The 26,696-nt window shown below is 39.9% G+C and overlaps 1 protein-coding gene across 1 annotated transcript in view; it reads right to left on the minus strand.

Moving 5' to 3' along the window:
• The window catches only part of ELMO1 (engulfment and cell motility 1), a 495,322-nt gene that overhangs the window by 229,057 nt on the left and 239,569 nt on the right, over positions 1 to 26,696 (minus strand). The window contains exon 15 of the mRNA XM_082847008.1: positions 24,837 to 24,945. Within this exon, the coding sequence (XP_082703134.1) occupies positions 24,837 to 24,945 (109 nt within the window). The remainder of the gene's footprint in view (positions 1 to 24,836; positions 24,946 to 26,696) is intronic.

Raw genomic sequence — 26,696 nt, forward strand, 5'->3', positions numbered from 1 at the left:
CCAGCGTGTGCCAAGGTCCAGAGTGAAGAGGAAGAACGTCATGCTGGGATTTCTGGAGGGTGAGGGTGGTAAACAGAAGTTTGGATTTTACTCTGAGAGGAAACAGGAGCCAACAGGAGCTTCTCATTTTAATAAACTGGATTAAACAGATCGGATTTATGCCCTAGATAAAGCCCAGGTTGCAGGATGGGGCAGGGGTGGATTAGAGAGGGCAAGTGTCGAGGCAGTACCATGGTGATCTGAATCAGGATGATGGCAGTGGAAACACAGAGAAATAGGGAGACGGAAGAAATGTTTAGTGGTCAAAAGGTGCAAACGTCTGGTTATAAGACAACCAAGTTTAGGGAATATAACATACAGCATGGTAACTATAGTTAACAATATTAGAGTTAACAGTATTGTATATTTGAAGAATGCTAAGAGAATAGCCCTTAGAAGTTCTCATCACAGACACAAATTTGTAATTACGTGAGGTGCTGGATGTTAACTAATTCTGATCATCATTTTGCAACATACACGTACATCCGCTTCCCTTCCCAAATCATTATGTTGTACACCTAAAATTAATACGTGTTACAGTCACTTATATCTCAATTTCTTTAAAAAGAAAGAAACCTTTAAGTGCTGACTTGACAAGACTTGGTCATTGATTGGCCGTGGACATGAGGCTGTGACTAAGGATGACCTCAAGTTTTAGGGCGGACAACCAGGTGAATGCTGGCACCAGAGATCAGGAGTAGTGGCAGGTTTGGGAGGAAAGCTAGTGAGTTTTTACTTTTACTTTTCTTTACAGCAGGAACCAAGTCTTCCGTTACAGCCCACTGATAAGGAGGAAATGGGATGGAACATAAGAGAGGAGAGGAATGTATCTCCTCCTTTTGTGGGTAAAGTGAAGCAAAACTACTTAGGGACCATGAATATTTATAAATTTAGTCTGACATTTTTCTCTTGTATGTTTTGGTCATATCTATTCATTATTAAAAATATTAAAAGGACAGAGACGCATCATCAGGGCCAATCTATCCATGGGGCTTGGCAGGCACAGTTCTGAGGGCGCATGGTACTTTCGAGCCCATGAAACTGTTTTCATCTTAATTGCTTTTAAAGTCAGAAGAAAAACATAAATAGGATAATAATGAACATATAATAATGAATCCAGCCTGGATTACAGTCGTCTTTATAACAATGCAGGCTTAAAATATAAAATTTAATATGTTCTACAGCGGAAGCTGCCCACAAAGGTTAAAGCACCTGGGGCTCATGAAAGTCATAACATGGCTGTGGTAGAGATAACTATATGTCATGTCTTGACCTACAAGCCTCTATCATCTACAATACATTTATGAGATATATGTCCATCTATCTGAACATCTCCCTACATATCATCACCCCAGATCCCACCACCTCAGTTAGGTTTCTTCCACCACCCCCAATTCTTTCAGTAGTTTAAAAAACTGTGTTAAACCTTGTATCTAAATCTACATGACTGCTCAGTGGAGTGCAAACGCTTCATCCTTTCTATGGGTAAATTGTAAAGGAATAAAAAGTTATAAATTTTCAGATCATTTGACATGGAGCTTCTACTAAGAATGAATTCTCAGGAAATAATCAGATGGAATTACAAGGATGCTCATCACAGCGCTATTTCCACTAAAAAAAATGGAAACATCCCTAAATATTCTGTAATAAGAGTCTGGTCAAATTAATTATAGTTGATCCACACAATGAAATATTAAGCAGCCATAAATAATGATACATGTAATTATATATTTGTTGTTGTAGGAAGATAGTCACAATATAGGAAATGGAAAGGATAGGAGATGTTAAATATTATGGTTTAAGCTCATTGTAATGGAAAAGATATATACCAGTCTATCTTGGTGGTAGGATAATGGATAATTATCAATTTTGCTTCTCTGCATTAAAATTTTTTTCAACAATGAGCATATATTACATTGAATTAAAAAATGCTAAAAGTATGTACCCTTTGATTCAGGATCTTTTGGTAGACATTTAACTAAGAAAATTACTAAAGATGTGTACAAAGATGAAGCAACCAAGATACAGTTTCCTATCATCAAGTCCCGCACGCTGAGTGGGACTTGTCTGTATTCACTGTCCCAATCCCTCTGCCCTCTCTTGCTGTTAACCCATCCAATCAGGCTCTCTTCCCCACCCCTGCACTGAAACCACCCTTGCTCAGGTCACCTCGGACGTCCACGTTGCTAGAATCAATGTTCAATTCTCAATCCTTGTTTAACTCCACGGTCTGCAGCATTTCATACAGGCAATCTCTCCTTTACCTTTAATTGAACTTTCTCTTGGTTCTCTTCCTACATCCCCATGATTCTGCTTAGTTCTTCCTCTTCTCCTCAACCTTCAACTTTGGGGTGCTCAGGGCTCAGTCCTGGAGCCTCTTCACTGTCCTCATCCAATCTCATAACTTTAAATAGTATCTATATGCTGATGATGCCCAAAGTTAAATCTCCAGCTCAGAACCGTTCCCTGAACTCTAGACACACATTCAACTACAAAGTCAACATCCAAAGTCAACACTTGGATGTCTAAAAGGCATCTCAACCTTAACATGACCAAAACAGAACTGCTGATCTTCTATGCCCTACATCAATCTCAATGACAATTTCCATATTCTAGTTGTCCATCCTTGACTCCTCTTTCTATTTCCTGGAACCCAACTGCTTTTCAGTATCTCCACGGCTAACTCTCTGGTTCAAGACACCATTATCTCTCAGTTTGCTCATTGTAGTAGGGTGCATTAACTTGCCCTCCCCTATAGTCTAACCTCAATAAATAAACCAAACCATTCTTTCAAATTATAAGTCCTATAATGTCACATGCATACTCAGTCCATCCCATGGCTTCTCTCTTCACTCAGAGTAAAAGCCAAATTTGTTACAGTGGCCTACAAGGGCCTGCAGAATCTCTCCTTCCTCCAACCCCTTTTATCTCCTGCTACTTTCCCCCAGATTCTCTCTGCTCCTGCTACACTGGTCTCCTTACACTTCTTTTTCAATGCTGTATACTCCTGCCTCAGGGCCTTTGCACTGCTGTTCCCTCTTTCAAGAAAGCTCTTGACCAGATACTATGTTGGTCCACTCCCTCACTTCCTTCATATTTTTGATCAATGTCATCATCTCATTGAGGCAATGTCATGCATCCTCCCTTTTCTGTTTGATCTGTCTCTGTTGCACTTTTTACCATGTGACATACTTCTCCATTTGCTTATTGTTTGTTTTTCTCCAAGTAAAATATATGCTACTTAAGAGAAGGGATAGTATTCTGTTTTATTTTACTGCCACAGCCCCAGTGCTAAGACTCTAAGTGTATTTACTGAGCAAATGTTCATCCTGATGCCCTTTATAAAAACAAAAATTTGTAAACAATGTAAATATCTGCCAATAAGAGACCCACACTTTCAGAAAATAGGATACTATTTATATCTATGTCTACAAGATGCCCATACATACGAAATGGAATACTATTCAACTGTTAAAAGTCTGCATAAACTGCAAATGAATACATTTACTAAAAGGAAAGAGGTCTGTCGCCGCCTTAAGAGAAAAGTATCAGATTACAAAGTAATATGCATAACATTAGCTCATTTTTATAAGGAAAATTTGTTAAAGTATATGCATTAAGGTAAACTCCTAATCCAAAACAAAAATTTTTTAAATGATCAAAACAGTCAACTCCACGAGGCCTTAACTTTGAGGTTTCCTCTGATGACATTAATGACACAGAAGAACAGCAGGATGAGCAGGCCATCCTAACCAGGCCACGTTGGGATGGTGTGTGCACTTTGGTAGGATTCTACGGGCTCCAGTGCTAAGCAATTCCTCAAAGCACTAAACAGCTAATAAAAGCCATAGAACCATTAGAGCTGTGCTTCTCGGAGTGGGGATAGATATGACTTGCAGAAATGTTAGGTAGCATTTGGATTTAGGCTTGTGTCTTCTTCCAAGTTTCAAGATTATTTAAACACTCCTGTTTCCAAATAAAGACGGGTGAGGCAGCTGCTCCAGCCCCATGACAGCCCCACCGCACCATGGCGTGAGGCAAAAGCCATCAAACCCAGCTGAGAGGATGACAAGGTGGGAAGAGACACGGTGAAATCAGCTAGGCAGGGAAGAATGAAGTGAGAGGAATGTTTTCTTGCCATTTCCTTTATCTTTTCTGGCAAAATTAAGGCTTAGTTCTTCTCAAAGGACACTGCTGGCAATAAAGTTGATACTTCAAAGGAGGAAAACATTCAGAGAGGGAAAATCATATTTAAACAAAAGTTTCTGTTCAAAAGCAGAGAGCAGTCGTATCTGCAAGTCTTCCGGTCCATGCTGGGAGGTTGCCTTATCACTAGCAGCCCCTCCTCACAAGGTCTTTGGGCATCTCTTTAATTCTCTGGCACAGAATCCACTAACCAATCTAGGTTATATACGTGGCACTCGAGAACTGATGATGGCAAAGTTCTAATTAACTAATGCAGTGATTAGGGTCACCTTATTGGGTTGATAAAAAGGGCTCTGCTTATTAACACAGCAGTTTTGGACCTGGCAGCCACCTGGGCAATAGCAGTGTTTTCACCAGAGGAAACTGAGGACATAGGAGACGAGATTTATCTAGAGCTGGTCAGTAGTGGATCTAGAACTAGATTCCAGGTCTTTTAGTGCCCAATCTAGAGCTCTTACCACACCATAAAGATAACCGTTTAACCATGACCCAACTTAGCATGGGGGAGGGAGAGGGGGTTCAAAAGAGATTCCCAAACCTAGGAGAGGCCAGTCTGGCTGCCTCGGAATGCACTGGAGAGTTTATAAAACATGCTGATTTCAGGATTCCATTGCAGGAATTTACATTTCACAGAAGTTCCCCCAAGTGAATCTGATGCATGGCCAGGTTCAGGAATCACTGGCCTGGATTATGCAAGACAGAAGAGCAAAGAAACCAGCAGATTTCTATTAAAAAATGCAAGTCACTCTCCTTACTCACTCTGTGAAAAAACAACATGGAAATATGCAATTATAAAGCTCAAAATAGCTTCTTTAGGAGAAAAAAAAAATGATTCACGTTTCTAAAGACGCTCAGGCCACAGCTGCAATCTGTTCTTGTGGCCAAAACCCTTGGAAAGCCCAATTAAGGGAAGCCACATTGGGCTTGATTGCTGGGACCCAAAGCTCTGTCCCGCTCTCAGGAGACAGGGAACGGCCACACTCCAGACAGACACACAGGCAGCTGGCACTGACCTTCAAGGAGCTAGCAGCCTGGCTCCCTAACCTACAGCTGCCATTCCATGCAGCCTGGCTCCCTTAGGGTCCTAATGGCTGGACGCACCTGCTTGGGCAGGAGGCGTCTTGGGAGGAGCCGTTTACTGGCCTCTCACTAGAGTCCAAGCTCTGGACTGGTTAAAGTCTGCCCCGTTTCCCATAGCAAGGGGGTGGGTAGAAAAGAAGAAGCAAGCTGAGAACTGGAGGCAGATGGGGAATATAATAAATTAGGAAGTCACACAGCTGTGTGTTCTGAAACATAGGATTGAAAATAGATAATTTTTTCCTCTCTGGGGAACATACTGTAGTGTTGATATTCTCTAATTCAAATTTGGACCCAGGAGGCCCTCTCATCAAATTAGCCCAGAAGGAGGAGGGGGAGGAGGGATGAAGAGGACCCCTTTTGCATAATTCGTTCTCACTTACTTTAGAAGAAAAAGGGATGATGGTTTGAGAGGTTTTGGGGGTAAAACACATACTGTTTGTTCATAAAAAAATTTAGTGATGTCTGCAAAATATTTTTGGAACGGACCCTGAAGCAAATAGAAAGCTACTCTTTTCATGTAGTAAATACTTATTAAATGCAGATTTGCCTAAAGCACCAGACCAGACGCTAGGATGGAACATGAATTCACTCTGAGTCTAGTCCTCGAAGTGCTTACAGCCTGTAAGGAAGAGAGGATATTCTTTTAAAAATGAAAGCAGTGGTTGATAGTTTTGCACGGTAGTTATAAGTAAACAGCACAGCAGTATCCCATAATAGTTAACTGCATCTAATGTTTTGTGACCTCAGTCTACTTAACCTCTCCCGGAGTCCCAGGTCCTTCATTTGTAAATGGAGATGCTTAAGGGTTAACAGAGTATTGACCTTATAGAATTGCCTGCCAAAGAGAAAGCATCTAATACATGGTAGTGGTCTTGTTTTTTTAAATAAATTCTTTCCATTTATCTTTAAATCAACAGCGGTTTTTGATTGAAGTTCAGGTGCCCAGGGTTGGGAGATTCCACTGGCATCTATCTCCTAATCTACTGCAGCAACCAGGAAAATCTCTCCATTCAAAGGCCTCAGGTTAAGGATGAGATGTTTTAAAAGGCATCCTAGAGCTTTCTGTCCTTTGCTGCTCTCCCAACCAATGTGGACTCCCTGGGGGGTCAATCCAACACTGTAGGAATAATGTTAAAGACTGAAGATGTGTGTATGCTCCTGGGTTTTTGTTTGTTTGCTTTCGTTTTGCTCATGTACATTTTGGTTTTAAAAACCTTATTATTTAGCATTTCATCACCATTTCAGTGCAGTATGGCATCCTGATTCCGTTGTTTTAATCCCTTTCTTCTTCTGATCTATTTTGTTCCGCTTACCATCTATTCGAATCTTCCAGAATTCTGCTTATACTTTTCCTCTAATTTCATGCCTCTAATTTCACCCCTCCCAAATTAATATTCTACTTTTACAACATCCTAGGGCCTTTTAGCTCAAAACCTGCTCCGACACAATCCTACAATACGTGCTAGGAAGTGTGATTAATGCTCAGGAGAAAAATAGCCTGTGGGTCCAAGCCCGGGGTATGGAAGAGAAAGACATCTGCAGAACTAGGGGAAGATGGTTTTCACCCTTCACATTTTTGGAATGAGACTAGTAACTTTAATACTAGACTGACTTCTCAGATGAGGAGTGAAGACAGCCTGCTTCATCTACTGGTATCACTTTACTTTTATGGGCTTTTTTTTTTTTTTAATGATGTTTCTGCTTATATAAGAAGCTGCATGTCCTGAAATCCATGGTTTTTCATATCTATAACCACTGGATTTTAGGTAAGCCACATCCCCAGTGTTGTAGAAGAACAGAGGGGAGGTGATGAAACTTTCACCATATATACCCCTGACCTGCACCGAGGAGGTGACGAGTAGCAGTGAGCCTCTCTCAGACCTCCAGCGGCGAGGTGAGCAAATGTTCTGAGCTAGGCTCCCACCACTGCTTCCACAATGATGGCTTGTCCAGTGACACCCTAACCTTCCTCCCACAGCTATCCTAGGAACCCTCTTGCTAGGCAGGGCTCCTAGCACATTTTGCTCTCTCCAAGAGTCAACATGCCAGAGCTGGATCCAAATTAAAATCATTTTTTATTTAGTTATTTTGAGTTTTTTCTTCAAATTATATTAAAATCTTTTTCTGCCATAAAACATATTTTCTTCATATTTTTCACATACCCCCTATTGTGAATGTGTGTATGTGTGTATGTGTAGAGAGAGAGAATGGTAAAGCAATTATGGCAAAATGTTAACACAACAGTAGGTGAACCAGAGTGAGAGATATATGAATGAATTCTTTGGACTTTTTCACAAAAAAATGCCTTTAAAAAAGAAATATATTTTTATTTCCAGTCATTTTTCATTGCTCTTCTTTATCAGTTCTCCTTCCCAATTTTCACGTCCTTATTCTTCCAAATGAACTCTACCATCATTCTGTGAAGTTTCCATCCTAGATCCCATTGGTATTTTGGAACGAGATATGAGCCTGCACATTGATTGGGGAATTTAGATCTTGATCAAAATATTAATGTTTTCCTCCCAGGAATAAAACATTTGCTTATTTATTTATTTGAAACTTGTGCTGCATGTCTCAGTAAAGTCTTACAGTTTTCTTCACATTAGTCCAGGATGTTTTCCATTAGGATTATTCCAAAAGCAGTTTACATTTTTCTTGCCACTGCTAGAAGAACTCTTTTTATCCATTTTATAATTAATTACTGCTGACATATGGAAATGCTACTAAGTTTTGTTTACCCACTATATAGCTACTCTTCTAAATTACATTCATCCTAACAGCTTTTCCTTTGTTTCTTCAGGGATTTCTAGAAAGTTTTATTGTCTCTAATTTAAAATACTTTGTTTCTATCAACGTGCTGCCTAGTGAATATCAGCGTCCTTTGCATCCTACTCTAGTTCCAGTTTTTAATGGCAAAACTGTTTTGTTTTTACCATTTTAAGTATCATATTGGCTTGTTGCTTTATAGTAGTTTAAAAAATGATGTTAAGAATATATCCTATTCCATCTTTAAAAAACGGTAATAAATGTTATCAAATACTATTTTGGATTAATTGAAATTAGCATTTCAGTTTTCATGTAGAGTTTATTCAAGTGAGATGGGCAGTGATCTGTTTCCTGTTACTGAACTTCTTTTGCTTCCTTGGCACAAACAAACCTTTGGGCCAAATTCAAGGTCCATTGCTAGTTAATACAAAGGTCTTTACAACATACTTGCAAACCTTCATAATCCATTTTTTCAGTTTTATTTTTTTAATTGCCTTTGTTTTCACCATTTATTTATTTTTAAATTATCTTTATGCTTTGCTATAAACCACCTCAACTTGTAGGGGAAACAGGGCCACAAATTAAAGGAAAAAAAAAAAAAAACCTCTTTATGCAGTAGAAAGTACAACAGAAGAGACACAGATAAAGTGCTACAGGGGTTTAGAGGAGGATGCTGTCGGGGTCAGGGGAGGAATCAGACCTGTCACCCAAATGGGATGTTTAAGATGAAACTGGAGGAAAAGTATTTCTACAAAAGGTAGAAGAAGACAACAGGCAACTGTGTTCTTTCAACATGTCTGCATCTCTCTTCATCATGACACTGGGGCAAATGTACCAGTCTCCCCGCTCAATCTACAACCTAAGAAATAACAGGAATGGATACTGATTGTTTCCAGCTATATATCTTTCCAGAAATAATGTAAAAAGGAGCAAGTCCTAAAAAAGGCTATGGTAAATATACATTATTTGCATCCATTAATAACTGAGATATGCTTGATACATCCTTTCAAACTGCCAAGTTTGTGTAATTTCTCTCAGCGGTCATTTCCGATGGAGACAAGCGTCACACTGATTCAGAAGGCTCTACAAGGACTGCTTCGGAATCACCAACAAACCACCCTAGAACCTGAGATTCACAACGGCCCCTAAATGCACAGAAAGCGTTGGCTCTGCTATATTGGTTGGGATACATGTCAGGGTCCCTGAATCTGTGCATATTTGAGATAATACTGCTTCCTTCAAGTAGAGAGCGTTTGACAGTTAACAAAACAACTTAACAACAAAACAATTCTCAGCTGAGGAGGAGGAGGATAATGATAATTTTCCCATGTTATAAAGGGGAGACTAGGGAGCCAGACAGCTAGCCATCTGGACAAAAGACAAAACAGTTATGCCTATTACCCAGGGCTTCTGATTCTGAATCCAAGAATCAGTCCCTCTGTTTTATGGTACTACTATTATAAATCCTGATAACAGTTGTATAACTATTCTAAGCAACCACTCTGGAGTGACTTTTAAACTCTCTCCTATGACATTTTAAACTGGGGCCAAAAGTGCCCAGATTAAGTGGCACCTTCTAAATCCGGGCTCAGGCCTTGAATATTCTTTGCTTGCTTCTTGCTCTTACATTAAACTTAAGGTTGAAGTAGAGTAAGAAAGCAGAAGTGGAATATAAACATTTATGAAACAGAAGTGAAGAAAATGACAGCAAAGATCAACAAAACTAAAAGCTGCTTCTCTGAGAAGACAAACAAAATTCATAAACCCTTAGCCAGACTCATCAAGAAAAAAAGGGGGAGGACGCAAATCAATAGAATTAGAAATGAAAAAGGAGAAGGCACAACTGACACCACAGAAATACAAAGGATTATAAGAGACGACTACAAACAGCTATATGCCAATAAAGTGGACAACCACGAAGAAATGGACAAATTCTTGGAAAGGTACAATTTTCCAAGACTGAAGGAGGAAGAATTAGAAAATATAAACAGACCTATCACAAGTAATGAAATTGAAACTGTAATTAAAAATCTTCCAACAAAGTCCAGGACCAGATGGCTTCACAGGTGAATTCTATCAAACATTTAGAGAAGAGCTAACACTAATCCTTCTCGACCTCTTCCAAAAAATTGCAGAGGGAGGAACACTCCCAAATTCATTCCATGAAGCCACCATCACCCTGATACCAAAACCAGACAAAGATATCACACACACAAATTATAGACCAATATCACTGATGAACATAGATGCAAATATCCTGAACAAAATACTAGCAAACAGAATTCAACAACATACTAAAAGGATCATACACCATGATCAAGTGGAATTTATCCCAGTGATGCAAGAATTCTTCAGTATACTCAAACCAATCAATGTGATACACCATATTAACAAATTAAGGAATAAAACCCATATGATCATCTCAATGGATGCAGAAAAAGCTTTTGACAAAATTCAACACCATTTAGGATAAAAACTCTCCAGAAAATGGGCATAGAAGGAAATGACTGCAACAGAATAAAGGCCATATATGACAAACCCACAGCAAACAACATACTCAATGGTGAAAAACTGAAAGGATTTCCACTAAGATCAGGAGCAAGACAAGGATGTCCACTCTCACTACTCTTATCCAACATAGTTTTGGAAGTCCTAGCGATAGCAATCAGAGAATAAAAAGAAATAAAAGGAATACAAATTGGAAAAGAAGAAGTAAAACTGTCACTGTTTGCAGATGACATGATACTATACATAGAAAATCCTAAAGATGCCAGCAGAAAACTACTAGAACTAATCAGTGAATTTGGTAAGGTTGCAAGATACAAAATTAATGCAGAAAAATCTCTTGCATTCCTATACACTAACAATGAAAAATCAGAAAGAGAAATTAAGGAAACAATCCCATTTACCATCGCAAGAAAAATAATAAAATACCTAGGAATAAACCTACCTAAGGAGGCAAAATAATTGTACTCAGAAAACTATAAAACACTGATGAAAGAAATCAAAGATGACACAAACAGATGGAGAGATATACCATGTTCTTGGATTGGAAGAATCAATATAGTGAAAATGACTATACTACCCAAAGCAATCTACAGATTCAATGCAATTCCTATCAAACTACCAATGGCATTCTTCACTTAATTAGAACAAAAAATTTTACTATTTGTATGGAAACACAAAAGACCCCAAATAGCCAAAGCAGTCTTGAGAAAGAAAAATGGAGCTGGAGGAATCAGGCTCCCTGACTTCAAACTATACTACAAAGCTACAGTAATCAAGACAGTATGGTACTGGCACGAAAACAGAAATATAGATCAATGGTACAGGATAGAAAGGCCAGAGATAAACCCACACACATATGGTCACCTAATTTATGACAAAGGAGGCAAGAACATACAATGGAGAAAAGACAGTCTCTTCAATAAGTGGTGCTGGGAAAACTGGACAGCTACATGTAAAAGAATGAAATTAGAACACTCCCTAACACCATACACAAAATTAAACTCAAAATGGATTAAAGACCTAAATGTAAGGCCAGACACTATAAAACTCTTATAGGAAAACATAGGCAGAACACTCTATGACATAAATCACAGCAAGATCCTTTTTGACCCACCTCCTAGGGAAATGGTAATAAAAACAAAAGTAAAGAAATGGGACCTAATGAAACTTAAAGCTTTTGCACAGCAAAGGAAACCATAAACAAGACGAAATGACAACTCTCAGAATGGGTGGAAATATTTGCAAATGAATCAATGGACAAAGGATTAACCTCCAAAATATACAAACAGCTCATGGAGCTCAATATCAAAAAAACAAACAATTCAGTTAAAAAATGGGTGGAAGACCTAAATAGACATTTCACAAGAGAAGACATACAGATGGCCAAGAGGCACATGAAAAGATGCTCAACATCACTAATTATTAGAGAAATGCAAATCAAAACTACAATGAGGTATCACTTCACACCGGTCAGAATGGCCATTATCAAAAAATCTGGGGGGCTTCCCTGGTGGCGCAGTGGTTGAAGGTCTGCCTGCCGATGCAGGGGACACGGGTTCGTGCCCCTGTCTGGGAGGATCCCACATGCCATGGAGTGGCTGGGCCCGTGAGCCATGGCCACTGGGCCTGCGCATCTGGAGTCTGTGCTCCACAGTGGGAGAGGCCACAGCAGTGAGAGGCCCGAGTACCACAAAAAAAAAAAAAAAAAAAAAAAAAAATCTGGAAACAATAAATGTTGGTAAGGGTGTGGTGAAAAAGGAACCCTCCTGCACTGTTGGTGGGAATGTAAACTGATGCAACCACTATGGAGAACAGTGTGGAGGTTCCTTAAAAAACTAAAAATAGAACTACCATATGACCCAGCAATCCCACTACTGGACATATACTGTGAGAAAGCCATAATTCAAAAAGAGACATGTACCACAGTGTTCACTGCAGCACTATTTACAATAGCCAGGACATGGATATCTAAATGTGTGTGTGTGGGGGGGGTATATGGCCTAAATGTCCTAGCCTAAATGTCCATCAACAGATAAATGGATAAAGCAGATGTGGCACATATATAAAATGGAATATTATTCAGAAAGAAACAAAATTGAGTTATTTGTAGTGAGGTGGATGGACCTAGAGTCTGTCATACAGAGTGACGTAAGTCAGAAAAGAAAAACAAATACTGTATGGTAGCACATATATATGGATTCTAAAAAAAAAAGGTACTGATGAACCTAGTGGCAGGGCAGGAATAAAGATGTAGACATAGAGAATGGACTTGAGGACACGGGGGGTTGTGGGGGAGGAGTGGGAAGCCGGGGCGAAGTGAGAGTAGCATGGACATATATACACTACTGAATGTAAAATAGTTAGCTAGTGGGAAGCAGCAGCATAGCACAGGGATATTTGCTTTGCTATGACCTAGAGAGGCGGGATAGGGAGGGTGGGAGGGAGACGCAAGAGGGAGGGGATATGGGGATATATGTATGCATATGGCTGATTCACTTTGTTGTACAACAGAAGCTGACACAGTATTGTGAAGCAATTATACTCCAATAAAGATCTATTAAAAAAAAAAAGTCAAGATCTGAGAGGCTTCAACTTTCCATGGAGCATAGGTACAAGCTAGTATTATAAGGAAAAAATGTCCTTAAGAGGTTTAATTGTTAAAAGCTAATTTTCTTGAGTTTTCTTTAGCCAGGATGTTCTAAGAATGAAAGTGATGGATGGTACTTCTCAAAGTATGAAAACATCAATGTCCCAGAGTTAAGTGTCTATTCTAATTGCTGTGCACTCCAAAGAGTCCTTCAGATTGATCATCTGTGTTATTTTTACTTGCTAAAGCAGAGATGTCTGGGTGATGAATTATACAAGGTGCTTTCACTCAGCACCACTGGTGTGTTATAATAAATATTTCCACTGAAAGACAAAATAAGGAAATGCCGAACATTTTCATAGTGTGTGATATAGATTTCATTCTTGTTTTTTTAAAGACAAGTAGTTATTAAATTTTAATCTAATTATGTATGGTCATACAGGTGAAGTTGGCAAAACTGTTTCAGAGAAATAAGAAGGCTTCAATCACAAATGTATGTCCATTCTGCCCTTCAGAACACACCTGAGAATAACCCACACACAAAAGCATAATTGAGGACGTGGAAGTATCCATTTGCTAAAAGGAAAGTAAGGTAGTGGAGCCCTAGTAGCGTAGTGATGAAAAATGAAATACGTTAAAATCAAACTTCACTTTCCATTTTTCTGCAACCTTTGATACTGCTGCTTAAAAAAATACAGTGCATTTCCCCAACTCCCAATAAAAGCAAAATGACAGAGGGCTATAATCTGGCTTCAATTTCTTATGGTTTTTTGCAGCAGTAAGGAAACTGCAGAAAATACTCTTCTGGGTAAAGGGACAGAATTAAGGGTTTCAAGTAGTTTTTCCTTATCTTAACAGAACCCCAATTTTCTTCAGCTACCTACCATCCTATGGCCACTCAAGGAAGGCTGGTTTCAATCTTGGGAGAAGCTAATGAGTGGTCTGACCCTCAGAAGGTTCCAGTCCCCTCTCAATGACTGAGTTAGGCACAGGCACAGGCCATAGTGTTAGTCAGTGATAACGAGAGAAAGTTTGCTGAAGGGCTTTTGGGTCTATGGCCATACCACCCTAATGCGTCCTACTTCGTCTGAGGGCTTTTGGAAACATTTTCACACACCTAAAAGAGACTCACTGGAAGAGAAAGCCTCTTGTTCACCTGGACCTTGTGATGGTAGCCACCATTTTGTTACCAGCAATGAGGACAAATTTGGTACACTAAGAATGGCAGAACCAAAAGATGGAAAGAACTTGGGTCCTTGGTGACACCACTGAACAGATAACCCCAGGACCTACTCAACTGTGAAACTGTGACACTCAATAAATGTTCTTCTTACATTGGCCATTTTGAGTTGGGATTTTGATTACTTGAAGCCGAAAGCCTCCTAACGGACTCCCAGCTGATTATTATTAGGTCAGGGCTAGAGTAAGGTAAGCTTGTCCCTGGTCCTGGTACTGCATATTATCATACTTGCAAGTTCTTGTCACACCCAGAAAATGTAATCCAATTTTAGAATTTTATGCCCAGGACTGGAACATTCCTTCTTGTCATTAAAATTCTTCTATTGGTTCCCACCGCCTGGTGAAATCCAAACTCCTCTGCACCGAAAATCCTTCTATCTTGACTCTTGCCTCTTCTTCCAGCATCTCCTCCATTTTCCTGTTCCCTCAAGCCTTCTGCTTTAGCCACACTAAAGTACCATCCCTCAGTATCTGCAGGGGATTGGTTCCAGGACTGGCTGAATCCGAAGACGCAGAACACGGAGATACGAAGGGTGGACTGTAGAATTCTCTGAACCTCTGGGTTACTTTCACCTACAGTTCTCCCTGCCCAGAATTTTCAACAGCTGCTGCCCACCATACACACACAAGGGCCTGCCTGGTCACACACGAGGGCCTGCCTGGTTATTCTTCTCTTCATCTTTGTGACTCCACACACTCAAATATCTCTTCTTGGAACATGTCACATTGCTTGCTTCCTCAGCCCGCCTGGCTCCCCATGAACAAAAAAACCTGAACACTGCCTCCTAGTGACATTAATATAATTTAAATGTAACTTACAAATAGTAAGATGTTTTATAATTATTTGTTTATGTGAAAGACTCTCCAGTCAGCATGTGAACTGCCTGAGGATGGAGTGTGTACTAAGTCCTTGTCATCAGGGATTAGATCCTGACTCATAGAGGAGGAGTCCTAGTTATTGAATGAATGAGTGAGAGACAAAAAGAAATATCCTAGTTCTGACTATAACTGGAATGTAACTGAATGAGGTGTTACTTACTCAAAAGATAAGTAATTAACTTATTTATATCAGAAATCAAGTCTTCATTACCTCCCTCAATGATTTGTTATTGCTTTGGAGACAGTACTACAATAACAAAAACAGTAACATTTTTAGCTCCTATTAGGAGCAGGGTTTCTTCATGAGGACTTCATAGCTGTAACGAGTCTTATCGATTTATCTGTATTACGCCTCCCTTCTTCGGTAAGGAAACCGCTTCCTGCTTCCCCCGACCCTCACCCACCCCACACTCACAAGCATACCTCTTCTTTTGAAAACTTACTTGCTCCTCTACTGAATCTTGGTCTCCTAAGTGGGGCTGACAATTCTACAACCCAGGCCATGGGGATATGCGACTACATCCAGGTCAACAGAATTCTTCTTTGTGATTTTTAAAATTGAAACTAAGAACACAAGTGCCTTGCTCTCAAACGAGCCTCATGAAGAAAGCAGGTTAAAAGAAAAAATTTGGTCATAATATAGAGAGTGAAGAAACAAGGGACGCTGTTCCAGGTCCTGGTTCCAGCTGTCACTTAAACCAGGGCACTCTCCCTCCCTCGCTTAACCTGCAGTTTCTTTCTAGAAAGTAAGATCCTACCACTTGCCAAAAACTATCCCTCTTCCAACTAAAGCAACATCCATTATCTCATTTAACCTTCTCAGCAAATATGTGCGGCAGATATTATCTTTATTTTATGGATAAGGAACTAGAAGCTCAGAACAGAGAAGAAGCATGCCCAAGGCGTCTGATTAACAGCTGAGCTGTGATTCAAATGGGTCATTCAGATGCCAAAATGCAAGCACTCGACTTTCCTATCTCTTTCTGCACCCTTCTTTGGGCAACCTGAACGCCGATTTGAGCTCAATGACCCTAGACAATATGCAGTAAGTACATGTCTTCTCTTCATTAATAAACATAGATGCTATTGATCTTGATTAACTCCTGGGGTTGTTATAGACTTCAATTAAATAACCTTGATAAAGTGCTCTGAGTACATAAGTAGGCATTGTTTTTCAGACCACACTATTAAACATCTGCACCTTACAATGCCAATAATTGCGATGCAGAAACATCGCAATCTAAAAAGATTGCGATGTTTTTTAAAGTAAAAAGTAATCTAAAAAGAAAAAATCTGTGCATAAATATTTGGTGTTAGTAATTTAACTGAACATTATATGTTTGCTTTAGACACCAAAATATAATAGGTATTTCAGAAGTGGGTTTCCTCAAAAGACCTTAAGTTAAATCAAAAGACAAAACATTTTTGGAAAATTGAATCTTTCCACTTTTGTAGAAAAATCAGTTCGAATTTTAGTTGGGTACTTCTTTGGTCTCAGTACTTCCTTACAGATGTAATGTGACCATGATGTTCCAGGTCAATTATTAACATGAACCTGAGAAAACCCATGAATTTAGGAATTGAGAAAAGCAAACACACACAAACCAAAGGAAGATGGATCTGTGTGTGAATCTAATTTTCCTCAGAAGAAAAACAGATATCTCCTCCAACATAAGGGTTCGTTCAGATTTACTTTTCCTATTAGTAACTTATTTAATATGGCAATGAACAAAAGGCAATCCATTAAAAAGCCATTTTCCTCTTACTACAGGGTGTTTTGTAATTTGATGTCTAGCACTCAATCAGAATGTAGCAATCCTGGGCTTCCCTGGTGGCACAGTGGTTCAGAGTCTGCCTGCCGATGCAGGGGACACGGGTTCGCGCCCCAGTCCGGGAAGATCCCGCATGCCGCGGAGCAGTTGGGCCCGTGAGCCATGGCCGCTGTGCCTGCACGTCCGGAGCCTGTGCTCCGCAACGGGAGAGGCCACAACAGTGAGAGGCCCGTGTACCGAAAGAAAAAAAAAGAATGTAGCAATCCTTTAATATTTTATAAGCAGAAAGCAACTAATTTGGGCATTTCTGAATCTGTAGATTTCAGAAATGTGGGAGTCTTTGGTAGGCCTTGCAAAATGTCAAGAATGGCCTTTGCAGTCAGTAGAGGGCGAACACAGGTCAACCTGAAATCTCAAACTATCAAAATATTGGAAAAAATATGCTTTACAACAGATAATGGGTAGATAGATAATATATAAATATATATATAATATTTATACACACATTTATAACCAATAGGAAAAAATATCAGTCCCACCTCATTCTTACACTTTCCCAAATGCAAAACTGACTCTTGGGGCCAGAGACTGTATCTGGTTCACCTTTGCACTTGCAGTGTCCAGTATAGTCCCTGGTACATTGTAAGTAATCTGTAAATTTTTATTAAACAAATGAATAAATGCATTTGTCATCTTAGATGAAGGAAGCCTGCCATGAGTATGTCAGGTCCCAGCTGTCCAAGCCCAACCTCACTGCAGAGACCAGACCTGACCAGATGCTAAGCAAACTGTGGCAGAATGTTGAAATCCTTCTCTGCAACAGAAGGTTCTCACCTTTTGGAATAATATATAGTGCAAGAACAGCATCTGGGGCACCTCCAGAGATCCCAAAGGTATTTGCTTTCATCCCCACTCTGTTACCTCAGCCCATGCGAATGGGATTCTATCCTGGCTCCTGGCTTGACTACCAGGTCTTGAAAAGTCTGGGAAGGCTGCTCTACACCAGCTAGAGGTCAGCCCCTACTCTGTACCAGTTCCCTCCCCCAAAGCACAGAGTGACGTCCACCTGAGCAGCACTGTCTGCTCAGACTCCTGCCACCAAGGTTCCCATCTGCCCACCAGATGGGGCCCCACTGACAAGGAGGAGAGTCCAGATCAGATCCACATTTACCTTGCCCACACACAGCCTGAAATTTGGCTATCTTGTCCAAGTTAGTTTCCCTAGGTTGAATACTATCTGTTCCCAGGATACTCCTCTCACGCCTCCCACTGCAATTTCAGCCACCAACGTTACTTGTGATACAGACAAAATGAATGCAACTACTCAAATCATCACCTCAAATCCTACCAATCTATTTCTGGGGAAATGTAGGAATATAAGTGCACGGTGAGATTTATGAGTACATTACCCAAGGACACAAAAGTCATAAGTGGCAGAGATGGAACCAAGCTGCCCCTTGTCCCCAGTATTCTCCTTCTAGTTCACCATATCTCTGTTCTGTGCTAACTTTTAACATGTCCATTAGGCAAAGGAGAAGAGGAGAAAGCTGGGTATGGCAGTCAAAGCACAGAAGAGTATACCTTCTACTGCCATCAGGATGAGAGCTAATAGCCAAAGCAGGCCATTGGGGAAGATGAAAATGAAAGCAGGGTAAGAAAAGGACATTGCAGGGCAATAACCTGGACACAAGAAGTACCAGCCAAGCAGAGCATGATTCTGCTTCTTCTCCAGTTTCTCAAAATCTTGGATGGTCTTGCAGTGCTTTTAAGCAAGTGACTTTCTACAGTTTCCCCCATCAAATTGAAATGAATGCAAAATACGCATGGTTATCTGACTGAGGAATTCAGGAGAATTTGTTTGATTCAGGACTTGAATCCTTCAGCGGAATACACAGTAAGCTACAGAGCGGACATAAATCTCCACAAGTTAGTCGAATGAGGAGTAGGAAGAATAACTCACTTCAAGCACCCAGATAAACTGAAATGTTAACATTGGTGATGAGTGAACCCGAGAACAGAAATCTCTCAGGTCAGGCTGCTACTCTTAATGCAAAAATGCCCTAATTTGGGCTCACTAGTAACAAACTTCCATGGCAGTTCAACGTCCACTTCAACTTCTTTCCCCCACACCCCTACATGGGAGGATGATAACATCTTGGTCAAACACCTCAAACTCTTAGCTTCGTCCTTATTAAGTTTTAAATTTTTAAATTTACCTCAGCAGTGTGTGTAGTCAGTTCTACACTGTAAATAAAACATAACCCCCTTCTCAATTTAATCTTTAGATTCTTTCCCATTAATCATTTCAGACCACTATTTTAAGCTCTCAAGCAGGTGACTAAATATTTACGCTTTCACAATAATAGCAAACACTTGACATTTCTCTGGTATAAACAGCCTTCTCTGGTGCCCATGTTATTAAGCCTACAAGGAAAGATTTATCTGTGTGTCAGCTCTATAGCTGGTGGAGGGAATGGAATTTACCTACTATAGGAAGACTCAGTGCTGACAATGATTGCAGACCAGGTTAAATCATATTTGCCTTAACAAGTGAAAGCCAAATTATGCCAGTGAGCAAAAGGCAAGAAAATTATCATGCTCTCTATTTCTAGGTGTCCTCTCCTAAATTTTATAATATAAGGAAGAAAAAGAGCAATGAGCATATTTCTGACCACATTTTTCATTATCATCTACCCATTTCCTTCAATAATTCCTTCCTTCACAGAGAAAGCATTCTAAACAAGTAAAATACTGGAAGCAAGAGGATTTCATTAAGGTATGCAGTTGTTCTTTACATAAAAAAGATGTTTCAAAAAAAAGAAAAAGGATTCAGCTTTATCGGAACCAAGATGGTGGAGTAGAAAGATGTGCTCTCACTCCCTCTTGCGAGAACACCAGAATCACAACTAGCCGCTGGACAATCATCGAAAGGAAGACACTGGAACACCAAAAAAGATACCCACATCCAAAGACAAAGGAGAAGCCACAATGAAATGGTAGGAGGGGTGCAATCACAATAAAATCAAATCCCATAACCACTGGGTGGGTGACTCACAGACTGGAGAACACTTATACCACAGAAGGCCACCCACTGGAGTGAAGGTTCTGAGCCCCATGTCAGGCATCCCAACCTGGGGGTCTGGCAATGGGAGGAGGAATTCCTAGAGAATCAGACTTTGAAGGCTAGTGGGAATTGATGGCAGGACTTCGACAGGACTGAGGGAAACAGAGACTCCACTCTTGGAGGGCACACACAAAGTAGTGTGTGCATTGGGACCCAGGGGAAGGAGCAGTGACCCCAGGGGAGACTGAACCAGACCTACCTGCTAGTGTTTGAAGGCCTCCGGCAGAGGTGGGGGGTGGCTGTGGCTCACCGTGAGGACAAGGATACGGGCAGCAGAAGTTCTGGGAAGTACTCCTTGGCGTGAGGCTTCCAGATTGGCCATTAGACCCACCAAAGAGCCCAAGTAGGCTCCAGTGTTGGGTTGCCTCAGGCCAAACAACCAACAGGGAGGGAACCCAGCCCCAACTATCAGCAGACAAGCGGATTAAAGTTTTACTGAGCTCTGCCCAAAAGAGCAACAGTCAGCTGTACCCACCACCAGTCCCTCCCATCAGGAAACTTGCTCAAGCCTCTTAGAGAGCCTCATCCACCAGAGGGCAGACAGCAGAAGCAAGAAGAACTACAGTCCTGCAGCCTGTGGAACAAAAACCACATTCACAGAAAGACAGACAAGATGAAAAGGCAGAGGGCTATGTACCAGATGAAGGAACAAGATAAAACCCCAGAAAAACAACTAAATGAAGTGGAGATAGGCAACCTTCCAGAAAAAGAATTCGGAATAATGATAGTGAAGATGATCCAGGACCTCGGAAAAAGAATGGAGGCAGAGATCGAGAAGATGCAAGAAATGTTTACCAAAGACTTAGAAGATTTAAAGAACAAACAAACAGAGATGAACAATACAAATGACAATGAAAGCATGACGATCCAAAACCTATGGAATGCAGCAAAAGCAGTTCTAAGAGGGAAGTTTATAGCTATACAAGCCTACATCAAGAAACAAGAAAAATCTCAAATAAACAATCTAACTTTACACCTAAAGGAACTAGAGAAAGAAGAACAAACAAAACCCAAAGTTAGCAGAAGGAAAGAAATCATAAAGATCAGAGCAGAAATAAATGAAATAGAAACAAAGAAAACAATAGCAAAGATCAATAAAACTAAAATCTGGTTCTTTGAGAAGATAAACAAAATTGATAAACCATTAGCCAGACTCATCAAGAAAAAGAGGGAGAGGACTGAAATCAATAAAATTAGAAATGAAAAAGGAGAAGTTACAACAGACACCGCAGAAATACAAAGCATCCTAAGACACTACTACAAGCAACTCTGTGCCAATAAAATGGACAACCTGGAAGAAATGGAAAAATTCTTAGAAAGGTATAACTTTCCAAGACTGAACCAGGAAGAAACAAAAAATGAACAGACCAATCACAAGTAATGAAATTGAAACTGTGATTAAAAATCTTCCAACAAACAAAAGTCCAGGACCAGATGGCTTCACAGGTGAATTCTATCAAACATTTAGAGAAGAGCTAACACCCATCCTTCTCAAACTCTTCCAAAAAACTGTGGAGGAAGGAATACTCCCAAACTCATTCTATGAGGCAACCATCACCCTGATACCAAAACCAGACAAAGATACTACAAAAAAAGAAAATTACAGACCAATATCACTGATGAATATAGATGTGAAAATCCTCAACAAAATACTAGTAAACAGAATCCAACAACACATTAAAAGGATTATACACAATGAACAAGTGGAATTTATCCCAGGGATGAAAGGATTCTTCAATATACGCAAGTGAATCAATGTGATACACCATATTAACGAATTGAAGAATAAAAACTATATGATCATCTCAATAGCTGCAAAAAAAGCTTTTGACAAAATTCAACACCGTTTATGACATAAACTCTCCAGAAAGTGGGCATACAGGGAACCTACCTCAACATAATAAAGGCCATATATGACAAACCCACAGCAAACATCATTCTCAATGGTGAAAAACTGAAAGCATTTCCTCTAAGATCAGGAAAGGGACAAGGATACCCACTCTCACCACTATTGTTCAACATAGTTTTGGAAGTCCTAGCCACGGCAATCAGAAAAGAAAAAGAAATAAAAGGAATACAAATTGAAAAAGAACAGTAAAATTGTCACTGTTTGCAGATGACATGATACTATACATAGAGAATCCTAAAGATGCCACCAGAAAACTACTAGAGCTAATCAATGAATTTGGTAAACTTGCAGGATACAAAATTAAGGCACAGAAATCTCCTGTATTCCTATACACTAATGATGAAAAATCTGAAAGAGGAATTAAGGAAACACTCTCATTTACCATTGCAACAAAAAGAATAAAATACCTAGGAATCAACCTACCTAGGGAGACAAAAGACCTGTTTCCGAAAACTATAAGACACTGATGAAAGAAATTAAAGATGATACCAACAGATGGAGAGATATACCATGTTCTTGGATTGGAAGAATCAATATTGTGAAAATGACTATACTACCCAAAGCAATCTACAGATTCAATGCAATCCCTATCAAATTACCAATGACATTTTTTACGGAACTAGAACAAAAAATCTTAAAATTTGTATAGAGACACAAAAGACCCTGAAGAGCCAAAGAAATCTTGAGGGAATAAACGAGGCTGGAGGAATCAGGCTCCCTGACTTCAGACTACACTACAAAGCTACAGTAATCAAGACAATACGGTACTGGCACAAAAACAGAAACACAGATCAATGGAACAAGATAGAAAGCCCAGAGATAAACCCATGCACCTACGGTCAACTAATCTATGACAAAGGAGGCAAGGATATACAATGGAGAAAAGACAGTCTCTTCAATAAGTGGTGCTGGGAAAACTGGACAGCTACATGTAAAAGAATGAAATTAGAACACTCCCTAACAGCAAACACAAAAATAAACTCAAAATGGATTCAAGACCTAAATGGAAGACCGGACACTATAAAACTCTTAGAGGAAAATATAGGAAGAACACTCTTTGACATAAATCACAGCAAGATCTTTTTTGATCCACCTCCTAGAGTAATGGAAATAAAAACAAAAATAAACAAATGGGACCTAATGAAACTGCAAAGCTTTTGCACAGCAAAGGAATCCATAAACAAGATGAAAAGACAAGCTTCAGAAAGGGAGAAAATATTTGCAAATGAATCAACGGACAAAGGATTAATCTCCAAAATATATAAACAGCTCATGCAGCTCCATATAAAAAAAACAAACCCAATCCAAAAATGGGCAGAAGATCTAAATAGACATTTCTCCAAAGAAGACACACAGATGGCCAAGAAGCACATGAAAAGATGCTCAACATCACTAATTATTAGAGAAATGCAAATCAAAATTACAACGAGGCATCACCTCACACCAGTTAGAATGGGCATCATCAGAAAATCTACAAACAAAAAATGCTGGAGAGGGTGTGGAGAAAAGGGAACCCTCCTGCACTGTTGGTGGGAATGTAAATTGATTCAGCCACTATGGAGAACAATTTGGAGGTTCCTTAAACAACTAAAAATAGAATTACCATATGATCCGCCACTGGGCATATACCCAGAGAAAACCATAATTCAAGAAGTCACATGCACCCCAATGTTCATTGCAGCACTGTTTACAATTGCCAGGTCATGGAAGCAACCTAAATGCCCATCGACAGACAAATGGATAAAGAAGATGTGGTACATATATATAATGGAATATTACTCAGCCATAAAAAGGAAAGATATTGGGTCATTTGTTGAGACGTGGATGGATCCAGAGACTGTCATACAGAGTGAAGTAAGTCAGAAAGAGAAAAAATATATCGTATATTAACGCATATATGTGGAACCTAGAAAAATGGTACAGATTAACCGGTTTGCAGCGCAGAAATTGAGACACAGATGTAGAGAACAGACGTATGGACACCAAGGGGGGAAAGTGGTGGGGCAGTGGGGGTAGTGGTGTGAAGAATTGTGAGATTGGGATTGATACGTATACACTGATGTGTATAAAACTGATGACTGCGGCTTCTCTGGTGGCACAGTGGTTGAGAGTCCGCTTGCCGATGCAGGGGACATGGGTTCACGCCCCGGTCTGGGAAGATCCCACATGCCGTGGAGAGGCTAGGCCTGTGAGCCATGGCTGCTGAGCCTGCGTGTCTGGAGCCTGTGCTCCGCAACGGGAGAGGCCACAACAGCGAGAGGCCCACATATCGCAAAAAAAAAAAAAAAAAAAAAAAAAAAATTGATGACTAATAAGAATCTGCTGTATAAAAAAAAAATAAAATAAAATTCAATAAAAAAAGAAAGAAAAGAAAGTGATCTACTGGTAGCATAAAAACTGGAATTTTTAAAAAGGAATCCATAGATCTATTTCCTAAACAGAGAAATATACACTCATTTCTTAATATACATTCTTTTTTATAATATTTGAAATTCAGTCACAATACCTGCACATTTTTCCATCCCTGTAGATTTTAATAAGATTTATTCCCAGGGCAGACATGAAGAAATACATACACTGGAAACCTGAGCCAAAGAATGTTCGGTCCACGGGGATGCTCCTGCTTAGCTGTCAGCACCTTGGGAACCCTGCATGTAGGTCAGGGCACTACCCTGGAAGCTGGGTCTCTGCCAAGCCTCACACCCGGTGGGAAATATGTGTACTTACGCAGCTCGCCCACTTTCAAGATCTCACACAGCATCTTGGTCAGCTCTATACTACTGCGGCCAAAGGGACATTCATGCTTATCTTCTCGGCTACTGTTCTCAAGCACAATCTGCAAGCAGGAAAGGGAACAGGTCAGAAAGGAAAGTCAGTTTGTAGAATACATCAAAAATGTTGGCTCTACTATAAAGAGAAACAGATCCACTCCAGACCACCAAACTAGGGCTCTTGGGGGCAGAACAAAGCTGTACTTTAAGTATATTCTCTGTAAAAGGACTGAAAACTCTCATGTTTTCCAAATCTCCTAAAACCATTTTCAACTCTGTAAGAGGATATTTTGCTCATTGGTTTCCACTTACACAGAGGTGCCCATGGAGAGTTTTTTAAAATAGCACAGTAAAGACTTTTTACTTAAGTGACAAAACCACTCTCTTTTTCTCCCGGTCGTATCTTCTCTTTCCTAGGAATAGCAACTCTCTTTCTATGACTTCAGCTCCTACATTTTTTTCCTTTTCTTAAATATTTTTTTCTATTTATGATAGGATATTGAATATAGTTCTCTGTGCTGTACAGTAGGACCTTGTTGTTTATCCATTCTATATATAGAAGCTTACATCTGCTAACCCCAACCTCCCACTCCATCCCTCCCCCAAACCCCTCCCACTTGGCAAACACCAGTCTGTTCTCTATGTCTGTGATTCTGTTTCTGTTCCATAGATAAGTTCATTTGTGTCATATTTTAGATTCCACGTGTAAGTGATATAATATGGTATTTGCCTTTGTCTTTCTGGCTTACTTCACTTAGTTTGATAATCTCTAGTTGCATCCATGTTGCTGCAAATGGCATTATTTTGTCCTTTTTTAATGGTTCAGCTCCTACGTTTAATCACATATTTCCCACAGGAGTTTCCATGTTCTTACAAGATCTCTCCCTTGGCACTAGTTGACCGGACCACACCTAAGGGACACGTGACACAAACTGGACCAATCAGAGTCCTTCCCTGAGACTTATCACACAAAAAGGGAAAAACTGGCCCAACTACGCTGACAGTACCCACAAGGTATGAGTGTAGGAACTACCTGAAAGTGAATCTGCAAGAAAAAAAACAAAAAAAGGAAAAAGGAAAGCAAGCCAAAATGCAAGGGAAAACAGAGAGGAGAGGCACTGGTAGCCCTGACAGCGTTTGAGCGGCTGGTCCCACGTGTTCCTGGAGCAAAGCTACTTCCCTAACCTTACGGTTTATTTGCTAAACCCTTCCACTGAAAATCCTTTGGGCCATCCAATAAATTCTCCTCTTTCCTTAAGCTAGTTTGAGATATTCCTACCATAACTAAGGGAGTCATTCTGCACATGTATTAAACAAAAGGAAAACAAAAGAGGAAAACTCTATTTTAAAGTCACTAAACTTCAAAAATAAAGGGGAATTAGCCAATTGTTCTAAAATGCACAAAATTAAAAAAAAAAGTTGCCAATCTTCAAATTCATACATTGACAAAAGGAATAATCAGCATATCCATCTCTGACACCACCTCCAACTTCCTCAATGGAGTTGTCTGGAATGTCCTCAAAAGCTACACCGCCTTGAGTAGGTGCATCCCAGTAGCGTTTACAACAATGTTGTACATCAACTTATGTTGTTTTTCCCCCAGACTATGACCTCTTCGGTGGCAGAAATGATGTTTTATTCATTCAATCTACAGTAGTAAATGAGTACCTGTTGTCTACCAGGAAGATGTCTAGGCCTATAAAGTGGAGAACAAGACCAGGGCTCTGACTTATCAAAGCACCCACTCTAATTGAGGGAAACAGATAAAACAAAAGAGGTAATGACAGTTTATAACAAGTGCCATGAAAAAAAGTAG

Source organism: Leucopleurus acutus (genome assembly GCF_964270905.1).
Source record: "Leucopleurus acutus genome assembly, chromosome: 9".
In the NCBI taxonomy this organism is placed as follows: domain Eukaryota; kingdom Metazoa; phylum Chordata; class Mammalia; order Artiodactyla; family Delphinidae; genus Leucopleurus; species Leucopleurus acutus.